The 17,431-nt window shown below is 33.2% G+C and overlaps 4 protein-coding genes across 5 annotated transcripts in view; all 4 read left to right on the plus strand.

The window, feature by feature from the left end:
- Nucleotides 1-2,080, plus strand: part of LOAG_18028 (hypothetical protein) — a 4,263-nt gene extending 2,183 nt beyond the window's left edge. The window contains exons 3-7 of the mRNA XM_020450698.1: nt 69-194; nt 513-742; nt 1,021-1,101; nt 1,364-1,481; nt 1,944-2,080. Of these exons, the coding sequence (XP_020305590.1) occupies nt 69-194; nt 513-742; nt 1,021-1,101; nt 1,364-1,481; nt 1,944-2,009 (621 nt within the window). The 3' untranslated portion in view covers nt 2,010-2,080. The remainder of the gene's footprint in view (nt 1-68; nt 195-512; nt 743-1,020; nt 1,102-1,363; nt 1,482-1,943) is intronic.
- A 607-nt stretch (nt 2,081-2,687) lies between these two features.
- LOAG_03389 lies at nt 2,688-9,254 on the plus strand. 2 transcript variants are annotated; one of them, XM_020446304.1, is made up of 16 exons: nt 2,688-2,770; nt 2,975-3,104; nt 3,724-3,819; nt 4,334-4,476; nt 4,813-4,951; nt 5,320-5,436; nt 5,660-5,807; nt 5,981-6,098; nt 6,357-6,517; nt 6,743-6,924; nt 7,177-7,308; nt 7,619-7,687; nt 7,768-7,957; nt 8,107-8,213; nt 8,577-8,791; nt 9,026-9,254. In XM_020446304.1, exons 1-16 carry the CDS (start codon nt 2,706-2,708, stop codon nt 9,159-9,161), a joined length of 2,148 nt encoding a protein of 715 aa, XP_020303333.1. In that variant the 5' UTR covers nt 2,688-2,705; the 3' UTR covers nt 9,162-9,254. The 2 variants fall into 2 exon arrangements, with proteins under 2 accessions (XP_020303333.1, XP_020305591.1); XM_020446305.1 differs by lacking the exons at nt 8,577-8,791; nt 9,026-9,254 and adding an exon at nt 8,313-8,401.
- A 1,152-nt stretch (nt 9,255-10,406) lies between these two features.
- LOAG_03390 (inorganic pyrophosphatase) lies at nt 10,407-12,054 on the plus strand. The gene is made up of 2 exons (XM_020446306.1): nt 10,407-11,237; nt 11,764-12,054. The coding sequence occupies exons 1-2, from the start codon at nt 10,472-10,474 to the stop codon at nt 11,970-11,972; spliced, it is 975 nt and encodes a 324-aa protein (XP_020303334.1). The 5' UTR covers nt 10,407-10,471; the 3' UTR covers nt 11,973-12,054.
- A 1,063-nt stretch (nt 12,055-13,117) lies between these two features.
- On the plus strand, nt 13,118-16,633 carry LOAG_03391 (hypothetical protein). The gene is made up of 7 exons (XM_020446307.1): nt 13,118-13,254; nt 13,542-13,599; nt 13,794-13,931; nt 15,004-15,143; nt 15,545-15,680; nt 15,906-16,137; nt 16,233-16,633. Exons 3-7 carry the CDS (start codon nt 13,812-13,814, stop codon nt 16,373-16,375), a joined length of 771 nt encoding a protein of 256 aa, XP_020303335.1. The 5' UTR covers nt 13,118-13,254; nt 13,542-13,599; nt 13,794-13,811; the 3' UTR covers nt 16,376-16,633.
- The last annotated feature ends 798 nt before the right edge of the window (nt 16,634-17,431 follow it).

A 17,431-nucleotide genomic window follows, 5' to 3' on the forward strand; every position in this document is an offset into this window, starting at 1 on the left:
ATCGCATGTACTTGTGAATTTTAATGGAAGCATTGCTAGACTATCTAATCCAGTTATAAATATTTGAGGATTATTTGATCATTCCTGGTCTGCATGTTATTACCGATTTCCTTACCGAAGCTGAAGAGATGGACCTCATTAACGTAATTGATAGGACGGATTGGGTGCTTTCACAATCAGGACGTCGGAAACAGGTTTTCTTACAATTGTTTATTTTTTAACAATTTTTTACAATTTTTTTTTTTCTTACAATTGTTTTTCTGATCTTTCAATTGTTGTTGTCTTTAAATATAGGTATTCGGGCAGAAAGGGTTTTTTATGAACTGTGGGTGGAGTGAATACTGAAGTCAGGATATTAATAATTTGCTTAAAGCTTTCTGCGGCTGAAATCAAGAGAACAATGATTTAGTTGAGGCTTCTTCCAGTTATTTTTTATATTCATTTCATAGCACTTTTTCATTCAAATTCATGGAAATTGATTGCTAAACAACTCCAGTGCTGTCTACTTACAGGATTATGGTCCACGTGTCAATTTCAAACATAAGAAAATAAAAATGGAGCGTTTTTTGGGGATGCCGAGTTACATAGACGTAATACTGAATAGAATGAATTCTATTTCCCCTGATTTGTTTGGCTCTTATCAGCCATTTGAATTATGTAATTTGGAGTATAGCGACGATCGGTGGTCAAACATTGAAATGCATTACGATGATACATGGATTTGGGGAGAACGCCTGATTTGGTCTGTTTCTAGTTTTCATTTTCTTTGTATATATATATGGTAGCTTTTTGTAAGTGGTCGAAATATTTTTAGAGGTTTTTGCAAACAAAAGAGAAATGAAATTTCGGAATTGATGAAGAATTCTATCATTTACTTTTTCCTCTCAATCTGAAAAATTTCACAAATGTCCAACTTCTCATTTTTAACTGAATTTAATTGTAATTCTGCTCATTTTTTCCGCCAATTATTTCTCTTCTGAACATAATCTTTCCTTGTTTCGATATTTGTCGCAGTTTTAGCGTCAACCTTTTGAGCAAGTCGGTACTGACATACACAAATGACGCGAAGCAGTTGATCATCTATGTCCCACTACCGAGCAGGTATACTTAAGCTATACTGTCGAAAATTTGCGTCATTTCTTGCACTGAAATATCGCAGTTGCAAGCTTGATATAGAATTGATTGTCGGGTTTTTTGAATAAATAAATCAGAAATAAGGGAGAGCAGGAAGAAAAGTGGCGATTTTTTTTTCTATACTATACAGGATCATTAAGTAATAATATATCAAAGGACAAATAGAGTTTGAATAATGTATTTATGCAAGCTTTGTTAAGCAAAGAATTTTTTTTAAAAGTACTGTTAGGACAATGGTGTGTATGTCGGATGAGATTCGCTATTCATGGAGGCATGCCGTTTTTCCGGAGCATATCCGTGGTCGGAGAATAGCCGTGACAATGAGAGAACCAAGTGCAGCTTTTAAGGTTATACATCAAAAAGAAAAATTAATTAAAAACTTTCGGCAGGACAAATGAATTTGTAGGAGTATTTATCCAAACGCTAAGTTTTGAACGGAAAATTGATATATTCTAAAATGTTATACTAGTACTACGTTTATAGCCACAGAAATAATTTCCTTCTGCATTCGGGGTTTATGTGGGTCATTATGATTCACACTTGATAAACTAGTTTTGCGTTATGGTGATACATTCACTCGAATCTAGGGTTGTTTAAAATAAATTTCTTTTTTCAAATTAATGCAAATTCATGATTATTAATAGTTACGGTCATTGTGTGACTTACCAACTTATCCATTTTTGGGGGTTTTTTTTTGGTAATTTAAAGTAGTGTTTCTAGAAAAGTTATAGCACACTTATTGCCGTTTAAGTTTGGATTTATTTTTCTGACCTTCATTGACATAAGTTTGTTTATTTTTTTGTTTTTAGGAAGGTGGAGAACTGTACGAAAAATTCGGTCGAGAACTGACACGTTTAGGAAATGCTCGAATATGAGATGCGTTATCGTTGTTTTGTATGCATTAAAGTTGTAAATAAGTGGGAAAATAAAATTGTGAAAAGAAAACAATATACTTCTCTTGCTGCATTAGTTTTTAACTAAATGTAATGTTTACTTGAAATTCATTTTTTATTTGCCTTTACATTTTTTATTTACCCTTTTAGTATTTACCCTTTACTGTTTACTGTAACCTTTGAAATGATAATTTATTCATACAGTTCTGTCGTCTGAGTATTTTAGACATTGATCTCATGCTTTCTTTAAAAAGAGCGGAGATTTTCATCGCGGAATATTGGCTAGCATTGTCAAAGTTGAGGGTTTGAACTGAGATATAAATAGCGTTTTAAATTTTATTCGAAAAGGAATTTATTTCATTTTCATTGGAGGCTGTCTTTCGCGATGTTTTCGCTTATCCCGAAGCTGTTTTCTTTCATTTTTTAAATCTTTGCTGTTCAGATATTTCGACTCTTCTAGGATTCTGGCAAACAAATTTCTTGATTGATTTCCATCCAAAACGAACAAAGGGTAACTGTTCTCATAGGTGACATTTCTGGCGACTGGATGCTAACTAGGGAAAAATTTTGTCATAAAGATTGGGTTGACGAAATTTTCTGCAATTTATCCATTCTGCTTGATCGTTTGATATTAAAAAACATGGTGTACCGTTTTTCATTATTTGCAGTAATTGTGAGATGGCGTCATTCTCCACAGAAGATGTAGCCATGATGGATCCGGAAAAGGGATGCGCAATATGCAGGTAATAGTTCTTTTACTTTCGCCTCTAGTACAAGTGTAGCTTAGGAAAAATACCATTAGACAAATCCACACCTTAGCTTTTCCAGCAAAGAAGGTAAATTCAGAACTACTCAAGTCTTTATCATTAAAATAATTTTCTTCTTATTGGTCAATTGTCCACTTATCACTAGCTTTAATCAGTGAAACAACGTGATTTTATTTTGAGAGAATTCGTAACAGCAACCATTCTTCCACGTTTTCGTAGAGCTGTTGATCAGATGTTATCACTTCCAAATCATTATATAATAAGTGCATTGCATGAAACGGTGATATCTGTCGAAAATGCTGTTAGTAAGGTAGGTTCAGAAGTTTCCGAGATTTCCGAGGCTATAGATTATATAGTTTCACTGCTGTCTTATTGCTTTTAAATTCTGAATTTCAAATACATGAAATGCATTGAAAGAAGAGTGTTAAAACCAATAATGGTCCATCTAAGGCAGAGAACTAAAATACGGTCCCGAGGCGGTGACGCGGTAAGTATAAAACAGGCAGAAACATTTTTATCAGTGTTTGTTAAACTAATACGTCAATAATTTTGATCAAAGTTTATTTTCATATTAGCATAATTTATTGTTTTTGAATCTTATGGTTCCTACTACAAATAAAAAACCTAAATTGCTTTTTGGTCAAGAAAAGGTTGGGAACACTAGTGTGAGGTGTTGGAAGCAAGATTGTCGTTTGGGAAACCTAGTAGTGGCAGTTCTATTGTGAAATAACAACACTTAATTCTAATGAAACGTTTGAGCGCACTTCTACGTAATTTTCAAGATAAAGCTTGGAGTTGAATGGATTTCAGAGACGAATTATATGTTTTACAAGAAATTTTTTTTTAATCGTAAGCCGAATATCCTTTTGTTTACTTTGATACTTAAGTTTCTCCGAATTATTGGCTAATTTATTCCATGGATTTTCCAGAAAGTTCGAAAAATTATGGATGGAAATAAACATAGTGCCGAATATCTTAGAACGAGAATTTTACATTTTGCTGGAAATATATTATTTAAATCTGATGTTGGTTTCCATTTTTGTTTTGAACATACATACTTATTGGATGAAATTAATATTTTATTTCTAGGTAACTTTTACATTGAACAAATTTAGTAGTAAGAAAGGATATCAATGAATTTCAATCCTTTGTCAACGTAGTTTTTGTTGTATCTTTTCTTAACTTACATGTGTCGTTGGGATGGAAGTTACATGCAAAGTCCTGCTTTTCTCAAGTTTGTTGAGATCGATAGATACATGCATTGCATTGCATATAGTTATGGATTTTAAAACACACTTGTTATATTATTGCTTTCAAATTTTTTATTACGAGTATTCATGGAGTGCTGAATGTCAAGCGTTTGACGTTTTTAGTACTTTGGGTTCCATTCGTTTATAATTCTCTACGCGTAGCGACTAAGATGATATAGAAGGAGGGCCTTCCAAAAGCATGAAACATTGAACATGAAAGGACTTAATTGTCATCTTTGGCTTTTTTCACTTTATATTTTGCATTGCTACTCTTTATTCTTCTTTTCAGATGGAGAAAAAAATAAAAATGTTAGTGAGCAATGCATTTAAAGTAAGCTTTCCTTTATATGAAGCATTGCAAGCAAAGGAGAGCGAAGCGTCTGCTTGTTGTGAAGCTTTGGTGGTTATGCTTCGAGAAACAGTAATGCACTTGTTAGTTATCATTTTTCTGTACATCTGTATATGGAAGCACTCCTTGAGTACGTGTCACACGTTGCACGTTTTATCTCAGGTGTGATGTATTGTCTAACTTTTCAGATAAGTTTTTATTCAGTGATATGGCTGCGAAATCACTTTGATTTAAAATTGCATGTTATTACAAATCATTTGTTTAGCAAATAAAAAGTGAGGTCATAAAACATCAGAATTTCCTATTAAAATGCCGTACTAGTATGTCAGGATGGATAAGCGTTTAAGGTTTCCAATCGGTATAAGATGGGACACATTTTCCGTAAAAATCAAGGCAATTTAAGGTCACAGCATTTTCAGAATAGACTCGGATAGTTTCGACGTTATGTCAGTTGTATCCCAAGCTCATAATCAAGCAGTCTGGCATATTATTGCCGATATGGCAAGACGTAAATGTATAATGCGAACAGAAATGATATCACTTGCTGATAACACAGGGGTAAAGGTATTTTTGAATTTTCAAAGAAAATGTAGATCAAAAATTTGGGATTTATCCATATTTCTGCGATAAAATTCCTCTGTGGAGCGTATCCTTATTGTAAAGTACATCATTTTATTCACCCACTGATGTGATTAAAGAGGAAAATGCAATTATCCTATTGTTTAAAATATACATCATCACCATGATAAGTGCATCGCACTTTCTTGGTGCAAAGTGTGAAGTAAAATATAAGATCTGTAACTACATTCTTCATCAAGTGATAGTGAATATTATAAATGAGATGAAAAAAACTAAAGTGAGGTAATGAAAAACTGAGAGGGACAGGAACAGCAAAGTGAAAGACTGATATTTATAAAGATTTACAGCGATATAGATGCATCACGGATTGGACTGTGATGATAGGCTTATCACGATTAAAGCCGACAAAAAAAACTCTTCAGCAAGCGATGGAAAAATGTTTTATAACTATGCTTGCTGAAAAGGTATGGCTTGATCTAAAAGTATTGATCCTCAGGTCAAATATGATGAATATAATTTTACAAAAAACATAGCTTTCACTGGATCCGTGGAATATAATGGATAATGTGGTGATCAGTTAAGTAGCACATCTTGTGCATGGCATGCAATCGCTTTTTATTAACATAGGAAGTTCGAACTGAAGACTGGAACATGTGTTCATGACGATGGACATGTGATACATTTCAGATCTATGATCTTGTAATAGTTGAATATCCGCAGTCAAGTGGAGTGATCGATAATTTACGTTGCTGTATGCAAAATAATGGTGGTTTTGGACGGATGTTATTGATGGATATATTAACAAGAGATGTCGAGCAGAGGTTACTGCAAGTTGGTTAGCGTAATTTTTTTTTCTAATTAGAAAAGTCTCAGATACGAGGTAAAGATAAAATCCTATGTCGAACATTGTGAAATAGAAAAAATTGAATTGCATATATGCATAAAAACGCCTTTAATATTTAAGTAGTGTAAGGTATGAATTTTGGAGGGAAGAAAATTGCTTTTTAGGCGTTGGAACAACGGAAATTTTGGAGGGATACGCGAATGCGGTCGAATGCTTACGACGTTTAGATCCAACATGTGTGATTATGCAACAGATATGCTCTATAATAAGACAGTATATTAAGTAATGATTTAAACGATAAGTTTTTAATTTACCCTGAAGAACATAGTTTGACGGTATTTAATTAGCAAGTTTACTCATAAAAATATATGTATATGTTTGTTCTTGAACCTAATTTTCGACTTGTCTAGAAATTGCAAAAATATCGGGGCATTAATCACTCATTTAAAATTGTTAATGTATTGATAACAAATTTAGCTCACCGGTTAGTAATTGATAAAGCTATTTTAACAGTGAGTGAGCCAGTTTGACTCAATTCAGACAACGACCCGATACGGTTCGGTGTATAATAACTTATATTACTGGTGAAAAACGGGAAGAACTTAGTGAGCAATTGGCAATGAGAAAAACAGCCTTTCTAGATGAGGAAGAGTTGGTGGGAGTGAACGATGAGCTTGTTCCGGGTTCAGATGACACCGCTGGCGAGTTTTTTTTTTTCTTTCAAATACAGAGGTCAAGCTGAGGAGATTCTGTCATTACTTGAGTTTACTTTTTAAGAGAATATCATTGTGGATGAGAGATTGAAAAAAAGATAAGGAAAAATGAAACATGCACTGATATTAAAGTGTATATAGTAAACTGCGGATTGTATGAACTCGATTTTAATTGAAAGCATTTTGTATCTTAGTTAATTTTTAAAATTTCAGAATGTAGTTGGATGGATTGGCTGCCAGATCCACCAGATGCAAATCCCTGTCAAAGCCGTCGATATCGACAGAACGCAGATGTTTTTAACATGCTGGTTTCCGTTTATGGAAGTAAAGAAATATTTGTCAAGGAGTATCGTGAACTGCTCGCTGAACGGCTCACGAAGTCCTGGAATCGAGATGTAAGTATTCTCGAATAATTTTGCGTGTTCCATCCGACATTTAAATTCTGATGATATATAATCAACTTCTGATATTCGGATTATGTTCCGATGCACTGTTACTTCAATGAATTAATCCTAAGTTATCTGTCGATGTGGTTGGACGAGGAAACTATGACATGGTTATTGCTAGAAGAAGAAACATGAATTTAAGAGTTTCAGCAAGGAATACTAACTGAATGACTGGTTTTCTGCGATTTCAAGTTTTTTCAGCCACAGTTTGAGCAGCGCTATTTGGAATTACTTAAACTTCGATTTAGTGAAGGGGAATTGCAACAGTGTGAAGTGATGTTGAAGGATATGCGTGATTCAGAGCATATTGATCGCTTAGTGGATAATTTGCTGGTGAATTAATGGATTTTATGTTGAAATTTTTTTAATAGCTTTTGGAGTTATCTCAAAATTTGGATATTAAATTAACAAATATGACTGAATGAAAGTCCATTTTACTCCAGTATTACACTGGAGTTAAGCCTTGCACATCATGTCCTTCATGCTACACAATCTTTCAAACATAACCTTTGAATGAGAATAACGATTTCATCCATCAGACACTTTGTTTGATCCAGTAACCGGGTAATCTACAAATGAACAGCAAATTTGTGTACTTGTTGTAAAAAAATGTGAATGGAAATACTAAGTAGTTGAATTTTAGCCATTCCCGATCAATGCACGAATTATATCATCATTTTTCTGGCCAAAAATTGAAAATGAAGAGTTCGCGGTATGTATTTTTCTTCTATTTTTTCAAAAGTTTAATCATCCTTTTTTTTTCCAATTCGAGTTTTTTTCATCGTTTTATAGATGCCACAAGCATTGATGACCGGCTTAGATGAGTATGCTCGTGGATTCGAAACACATAAGGGATCTCGAAAGTTGGAATGGATGAGTGCTGTTGGCTCTATCGAACTGGAAGTAGAACTGGATAATGTGAAGGCTGTAGTTGCTGTATCACCAGCTCACGCAGCTGTTTTATCACTGTTTACGAAGAAAGGTTTGTTGTTCCGCTTTTTTTGTCTAAAGTAGTATCAGGCATATAAAATATGTCGATGAGCGAGATTTCTTAAATACCATAGAAAGAGTTCCAGTTAGAAATGGAAACTTGATGAAAAAGCTAATCGATATGAACCAAAATCTTTGTAGAAACTTGGACAGTTGATGAAATGGCAGCTGAACTAAAAATGGACAAACGAAATGTTAAAAAGAGGCTGGAATGGTGGCAAAACAGTGGTGTTGTTTATGCTTCTGCGGTAAGTAATGTCTTGAGTTACGAAAAATGTCATTGAATATGAAAATCATAAAAAAAAATCATATTTCTGCGAAATATTTGATATTGCATAATCTAACAGGTCATGAGGTGTCAGGCGAGCTATTGAAACTGTTCAGTCATTCATCGAAATATCTTTTCTGTTCATGACATAATTATATATTGGATATGATCAGAATGATGTTCCAGAATTGTCAGCCATTAGATTTGTTACTTTAATTCATTGAATACGCACTTGATGTTTGTTCAGTAATGGATTTGTCTATCAAAAAATTCAAAATTCTATTTGAAAATAAAATTTCGACTAAAAATACAGAGAAATATAAAAGTTTCATAAAATTTGAAGGGCGAAAGTGAAGCGAAAACTTGGCATCTTGCAAGTGGGACATCGAAAATGGAACGTTTGCAAGTTGAGCACGATATGGAGGAGGATATATCAGATGATGACAAGAATGATGATATGGAAGCAGTTGATACATTGGAACAGTACTGGATCTATACGAAAAGTTTCATCGCTAATCAGGAACCTGTCAAAGCTGAACGGTTGCATACCATCTTCAGGTGATCAAATTTTGTGTTTGATTCGTTATTGCTCTTATACTAAATATTGTATCATATAAGTTGATAATTGTGTAATTGGTAATTTTGCGTACGCTTCTGACAAAGGCTACTATTGCTTACAGTCGAACTTCTTTTAATTGTTTCGCAAATTACTAGTACTCCAGGTTGGATTTAGCTGGATTCATCCTCTTCTTTGCCTGTTTTGAGCTTCAAATGAAGCTGCACTTTTTTCAGGATGTTTGCAAGTCCAGGACAGCATGGACCTACATTGGAAGATGTTGTTGCATTTTTGCAACGAAAAGTGAAAATGAATTTGCTCTCTTGTGTAAATGGGTTATACAAAGTTGTAAAAGATGCACCTGCTCAGTAATAAATAGATATTCGTAGATAGTGGCATTGTTACATTGTCGTGATACATATAGTCTTGCTGAAGGCTGGAAAGATCCATATTAAAAGATTTGTGTGGGATTTTCAGAAAGAATTAGAAAAAAAGAATCATTCTATATGATTATTTGTTTCATATTTACTTTTTTTGGTGACTAAAGTATTTTTGAATTCAAAAGAAGTACTTATTGGTCAGATATTGCTGACGTGAGGAATTACCGTATTCAAAATTCTTAATTTTTCAAAATCCTCGATCTAGTACGTTCTCGAATGCTAAAATATTTTGTTTATTCCTTTTTTGAATGTTCAAATTTTATTCAAATTGCTCATCATATCTGAAATCGAAATACTACGCTTTAATATCACTTTTTTTTTTATATCTTAAGCGTTAGCACACAATTTTAGCTGTAATGAAATATTGTCTCAGGCTAATCGAGCTTTATTTAAAATTCTCACAAGCTTAAAGTTTCAGTAATATTTGGAAAGCCATTAGGGATGTGGCTACTGTTGTTTTGCATTCATCCATGGTGATTCCTCTTACTACAAAGAAGTGACATCGATAGCTCGTCGGTCAATGTTTCACTACCTGTTGCACTACCTGTTTATGCCATGTTTATCTCATTCTTTTTGTTTGGTACTTCATTTCTTTTATTCTGGTCGTTCATTATATTAGATTTAACATCGTATTTAATATATTATTTGATTTAAGAGCGCTCAATTAACCTACATCTGTGCTTTAGCCCTTGATTTTCAAGTTCCATTTAGCGAATTTAGTCGGTTATAGTTCTGGTGATTAATAAATGATCTCACATCTGTAGTAGTTTTCCAGTTCACAAAGAGAATTTAAATGTGAGAAAATTAGAAAGAGGAACTGAAGTGGTTATATTACATATGTATCTTTTTATTGATTTGTTGATGTCATGACGCATCGAAGATAATTGCATTATCTTCTATACGTACGACATCAAATTAATCAGAACTTTTATGGACTATTGGCCCAAGATCTAAACCAACATTTAAAAAAGAAAAAGTGCATGTTCACTATGGCCATGGTAATAGGAACTGAAATGACCACGGTAGAGATGCATTTCTTTTTTTTTATTGATTTGTTGATGTCACGACGTATCGAGGATGATTGCCCGTAATCTTATGGGTTGTTGGTCTGAACCAACAAGAAAAAAGAAGCTGATGATAAATTAGCGCAACTGCTATATTTCGCTTACTTTCACTTATTTTCAGTTCCTTTTTTTGGACCATATCCTGACTCAACATTATATTCCGATTCAACATTATTTTATGCGGTTTCTGTGCGAAAATATATTACTTTTGCTGACGAAGTCGATATTCCCACCAGTAACAGTCCTCTCTCATATTTGGAACGTTTTCTATCAATCATCAATGTCTTCTACAAAATATATTACTGAAGAATTTGGTTCATTGTATGATTTGGATTATAGAGTATACTTTAAGGATCAGAATGACCGCCATATCTCACCATGGCATGATATACCTTTGTTTGTGGATGAATCAAAGAAAATTTACAACATGGTAATTGAAATTCCTCGATGGACAAATGCTAAAATGGAAATATCAACCAAGGAATCGATGACACCGATCAAACAAGATGTGAAGAATGGTGAACCACGATTTGTGGATAATTTTTTCCCATTTAAAGGCTACATTTGGAACTACGGTGCGCTCCCGCAAACATGGGAAGATCCCAAGCATAAAGATCCTGATACAGGAGCTTACGGTGATAATGATCCAATTGATGTGGTCGAAATTGGTTCCAAAATTCATCGACGTGGTGATGTGATATCAGTAAAAGTCATCGGTGTTATTGCATTGATTGATGAAGGTGAAACAGATTGGAAATTGATTGCTATCGATATGACAGATGAGAAGGCGGATCAGATTAATGAAATTAAAGACATAGAGAAGCATTTTCCTGGTCTTCTGAAAGCAACACGTGAATGGTTCCGCAATTACAAGATTCCGGCAGGTAAACCAGCCAATCAGTTTGCGTTCAATGGATTATTCAAAGATGCTGACTTTGCACATGGTATGTACCTACTTTTTTTTGTATAAACTAGGAGCAAATATTAAAACGACTTTAACTGCTTTCTTTAAATTCGACAAGTTCATCTCTAGGATTAGATGATTCTGATTGGAACGTGAACTGCATTCTTGGTGACGAAGATTGGTTGCCAGGTTGAGCAAAGTAAAATTATTACGGTCTTTTATGTTTCTGTTGTTTTCAGTTTGAATCAATAAACGTAAGATAGGATTGTTAGCATTTCTTTGGATGACATTACAATTACTTTAAAGATTGTTCACGTTAGGGTATTTGATGCTAATTAATTTGCTTTAATAAATTTAGATTAACGTTAAGTAAGGTTGATAAAAGTTAATTTGAATTGGTTATTTCATTTAATTCTCTCATTTGATTCATCACCTTCCAAATTTTTATCTGATTCCGAAGCTATGATACATAAACTGTTTGCTTGTACCATTTGTTAGCTTTCAGTCCTGTTTTAACGAACTCTTAGATAACAGTGGTGCCCATGGTTAAGCATGCAAACTTTTAGGTATCATTTCTGAAACGCATGAATTCTGGAAGTGTCTTATCAAAGAACCATCACCACAGCTAAATACTGAAATGACGTCTGATATGGATGGAGCGGCGCATCGAGCAAACAGTAATAACTGGAAAAAAATCATTACTCAGCAATCATCGCGTGGTGCTGAGAAAGGTATTCCTAAAAAATTGGATAAATGGCATTATATTGTAGAGTGATTTCGGATTCCATTTTGTTGGGCTTTTTACAATTTCAAACCTATTTAAGGGCTAACATTCCTTCTTTACTACCATTTCAAGCACATATTATTATGTCTTTTTCTTTTTTTTTCATTTAAGTTGGTTGGTGATCAAAGAAATGATAAATTTTAAAAATTAAAATATTTGATTTTCAAGAAATGAAACTTTTTGGTGAGATTGTTAAGTGCATTGATTGATAACAGCTTGTTTTTCCGAATTTCCAAAATATTCAGACTTCCGTTTTACCATTACCGTGTCCTACATCTAGTTATCAGATAATATTATATGCGAAAAATTGTTAACATTTTCTTTTATAATGTAATGGAACGAAATATACTGTGAAATAAAGGCGTGTTTTGGTGTGATTAACTTCGGCGTATTATAAAAGTCTGCATAAAAATTTGTGCTTTAAATTAAGTAGACGTACTGTTACTAGATTGAAGTTATAGTTTATTTTTCATTAATTTATTGTATTTTCCGAAGAATTCTTTTTCGTGGCTAACGACTATTACTTTTTTTAAAAAAAATTAGTATCTCATTCATTTGAGAAGTTGATTACTTGATATTTAATAGAAAAGTGGCGAATTATTGATTAATACTTCCACTGGTCAGTTAATATTTTCATTGATTATCATACTTCCCTTCCTTAAATTTTTATCCTGATAAAAGATTGAAACATTGTTATTGTTCCTTACTTTCCTTTTCATTCATTAATAAAAGCTGTAGTAAAATTAAAATATTTGCAATTGAACAATAAAAAAAAGTTGTGGTTAATCAACCAACAGAATTTTTGCTATTTGCTGTTTGGCAGTGTATGTGGGTTTGTTTCTGGGTTTTTTACGGGAGCAGAAAACTGTTACGAAGATTTCCTGTCAACGAAGTTTTCATTTCGGAATGTAGTTATTGTTTTGAAACTGCTAATAATGATTACAGTGGTTCTCAGTTTTGAATTTAGGAAATTTTTTTTCCTTATGCAAATTAGAAGTAATAAATAAAGTAAAAGTGATTTTTCGTGATTCATAGTTACCGAGTAGATTTTCCATTCTGTTTTGTTTGATTATAGTTTTCTCTTTTTTTTACGTTCTCCCTTTATAAGGCGACCGATATGCAAATACTAAAAAAAAAAATTTCAGTGAGTTAATATCAATGAGTGAAAATTTGGGAAGACGGGAAGATGTTGACCAGTGTGGTACTAGTAATGATGATGAAAATGAATTACAGTACCATGAAACAGCACAACAGTTATGCGAGAAAATTGATAGTTAGTCTAGCTCTTGCTTTCATTTTCATAAGCTTTTTCGATTTTCAATTTCCCTTTCTACAACGTACCGCGACTACATAATTGCGATCCAAATTTGAACTCTTTTTGTAATTCTAAATTATATATTTGACTAGTGATTGATTTCAGATGAAGCAGTGTTAATCTCATATTTAGAAGAATTGTTGTCGCAAAAGATCATGCAAATAAATTTGACGGAATCTGTGTAGGATTGTTATTTAAGCAGTTTTTTTTAATCGAATTTGAGGTTTTTTTGATGTTAATTTCAGAGTTGACAATGACGGTGTGTGAAGATGGGGAAAGTGGTGATAATCTTCGTTCTCAAAGGTATTTACAACAAACCGATAACTTAGAAAAAAATTTCGCCAAGGTTAAATTCTCTTTCCTTCCTAGTAACCAAAGAAAATTCAGCATCAGTAGCATTGCTACTTGGCCTGTCTCTTATGCGGCTATTTCGCAACAGTTTGTGGAGTTTCTTAAAATGGTTACTGAATGAATTAAGAAAGTGGAAGTCTTTTTAGACCCAGTCTTGTCGTTATATGATGACAGATGCGAAATTAACGAAATCCTTATCGAAGCTTATTGCTACAGAAGTTCAGAATTTTCATAATGATTCGTCCAAGAAAACGATTACTTTACATTCTTTTGTTCAAACATTGGTATGCTTGAGAAATTTGTTTTGTAAAATTTGATTTCTTAATATATTTTTTTTCACTTCCCTTAATATTTTGAACGCAGTATAACTTTGATTAACATTTAAGGTTTTTCCTTTTTTTTTTGGTCGACGTTACACTACAAAAACAATGCTCCATGAATTCTCTATGTGCACATCGGACTATAGATTTGTTTGTTTATTCACTTTGGCTGCTGACTGCAAAAAGTCGGATCATCAGTTTGGAGTTTACCGCAGTTGTTTGAGAACTCAGGAGTTGGTTTTTGTTATCACTTTCTCTGTCGATGAGGTGATAATGAGACCTAATTATATTGTTATTAAACGCTGCTACAGTGGGACATCTTCTCTCAATTAAATCTATATCTGTTGCATTCTCCATTAGTTTTACTACCTCTGAATATTTTATGGAACTGTTTACTTTTTATAACGAGGTATGTTTTCCAAATAAGAAAAAGGAAACAACCAGTGTAGCAGCAATGCGAATGAACGCAATGATAAGCCTGTGATTTTTCCCTTCATTTCTTTCTGTTACCTTTTATACATTGCTACTGAATTAGTGCTGAATTGTTCATAATGGAGATGAATCTGATAATGAATAAGAAAAAGCATATACTAACGATAGTGCTAATAGAAGAATGCCCAGTTAGAAGTGAGTGAGAGAAACATTTTTTTTATTGTTCATAACGTAGTTGCGCACTGTTTGAATTTGGATTTGAGTTCAGAGCGTGAAATTCTATTTGGAAGCTGTGAACACATTTGTACACATTTGGAAGCATGGAGTTTATGGTACAGAGCGGTCCAATAATAATTTTTATCTTTTCTCATCAAAGCGGATCTTTTCAAACTATGGTTTGGTGTCAGTAGGATCGTGGATTCTTGTTCCATTTGTCTGTTTGAAAGTATCTTTAATCGTTACTACATGAGTTGAAGCTTCGGTCTTGAGGACCGAAATTTGGCAGATCGTGCAAATTTCCTTTCAAAGTTTAATATGTCAAATTCCTGGCACTTGTTGAAGTTAAAAAATTGCGCTCCTGATTTATGGTCTAAATTATTTTTAGACAACTTTTTTGAAAAATGAATGCGGTTTGATCGAAGAAGATGGAAAAATGACCCCTGATAATCAGCAGTCAAGTTGGGCAGCATTTGGCAGTCATTTCATGAATAATGTCCTCAACCTTCCACCTGCATTATCATGCCTGTAATTGTTTCAGTTTTTGGAAATTTTCAGTTAAAAGGGCTGGTTAATAGATTCAGGTAGTTGTTCACCATACACTTAGTAACCGATAAACTGGTAAATTAGTGCATTGGTTAATTCAACTAAATCTGAATACTAGCTTCACAAGGTTTAATTGAAATGACTTTCCAGCAGTAGTATCTTTAAAGCCAGTTCTGAGCGGTTTTTTTTTTTTTTGCTCTTTTTTCAATTTATCAATTCTCAGTGACTCCTCTTCAAAAAAAAAAAAAATCTGAATATTTTAATGAAAAACACAGTACAGTGATTGGTCAGACCAGTTGTACATTCTCATAGACTCATCGCATTGACCGGCAGTTTTTTCTTTTAATAAATCCAAATGTTCATTGTTTTTTTCTATTATTTAGTGGGCCGTTATTGTTGGAGGAAATCCCGAAAGGGATAGACGATGAATTTAATAAATTGGAAAAAAATGCAAGGAAGAAAGTAGAAAGAACGAAATTAAAAGAGAATGAAGAAATTGTGCAGTTGCTAGAAGTTGAGGTGAGTAGTTGGCAGAGAAAAATATTTGTCCCAGTTATCAACTGATAAGGTGACAAGCATTCAAGTTTTGTGGAAATGATCAGTTTTAAGGTAGCAGTTGAAGTTAATTTGTTTGTTCCAAAACATTTATACTTTAAATGTCTGCTTCAGCTGGTAAATAGGACGTTGGTGAAAAGTTGACCTGGCAAATAATTATTTTGCTTTCAAAAGGTATGGATTTTGTAGGAAGAAGAATTGCAACGACGAACGGATCCGCTCGCTAAGCAGCTGGACAATGTTATGCATTGTCTGAAAAATTGTTTAAAGCAACGTAATGCGAAGTCAATTAATTACTTCGAATTTTGCTTCCATCCAACAGATTTCTCGCGTTCTGTGGCAAATGCGTTCTATACATCATTTTTATTGAAGGAAAATAAAGTGGGATTAGATATTGGCGAGGACAATATACCACGTTTGAGTAAGTTTTGCAACACGTACAGAATATTTAATATTCTCATATGTCTTTTTGTAAGGCTATGATATGTTTCTAATATGTAGATCAGGAATTTTTAGGTTTAATTGGTAATGCTGAACGAAGAGCTCTTGATTGTACTGCTGATCAGGACAATCGTGGTATTATAAGCTTTAGCCATAATGATTGGCAAGAAGTAGTTAGATTGTTGAATATCAGGGAACCTGTTATAACTGACCATTAACGTATTGAGCTCAACCAATTTCTTAGTATCGTATATATGCTATTTTTTGTCATACTGTTTCCCTGCCGTAGTGAGGCCAGAATTTCCATCGCTTCCTTGGCTTATGTCGTTTTTGTCTCACTTTGAATGTATGTTGTCTATTGAAGCTTATGTTACTAATATAACTTAAAGCTGTGATGTTACCTGCCGTTATTTCAGAATTTATTATTTCCGACATAAGTGAATTAATATTCGAAATTGTCAGGTTATACTTTCCACATATATATATATATATATATGAAGAGAGTATAGTTATGTTGATTTTCTCATGTGCATATGTGCGCATGTATTTCATATGTGCGATGCTTTATTTTAGACCATTTCCATCTGTGATAATATCTATGGTTGTTTATATTCTCGTTTATTGATGCATAATTTTATTGAAATTTCATAGGTTTCTTTTTTTATTTCTGGATTAGGTAATGTGCCGTTTATAAATATATTTTGGAAATTATATTTCATCGACATTATTTTGCACCACAGTTCGTTCCAAAAGGAAAATAATCCTTTATTTCCTCCGCGATTATTGTTGGAGGTTTTATACGTGAACTTTAAAGTGGACGGCAATTTGGTAAGATTCAGTCTTAAGTTAGCGTTTAAAAAATTTTGATCGAGAATGGCACTTCTATGAAATTCTACCTTATTTTGTAAGGTATGTATTAATTATTAGAAGCGTGAAATATTTGAAATATGAATGTGACAAGTAAGGAATAAAATGGTATATAATGAAGAGTTTTAAAGTTGGCTCATTAGAAATAAGTCGAAAACAAGGATTTGTATGTCCGCTGTTTGTGGTATTAGAAATAAATCGAAATTAGAAATAAGTCTCATTAGAAATAAGTCGAAAACAAGAATTTGTACGTCCGCTGTTTGTGGTACTTGCCTAAGCTGAAAACAAGAATTTGTACGTTCGTGTGATTTCCATATTCTTGCCTTTTATATAATTTCTCTCTGTCTCTAAAATAGTTTTGTTTCTCGTCTTGTTCTCGGCTATCGAAATTTGTGAATCCATTAAAA

The sequence above is a fragment of the Loa loa genome, assembly GCF_000183805.2.
Source record: "Loa loa unplaced genomic scaffold supercont3.177, whole genome shotgun sequence".
Lineage (NCBI taxonomy): Eukaryota > Metazoa > Nematoda > Chromadorea > Rhabditida > Onchocercidae > Loa > Loa loa.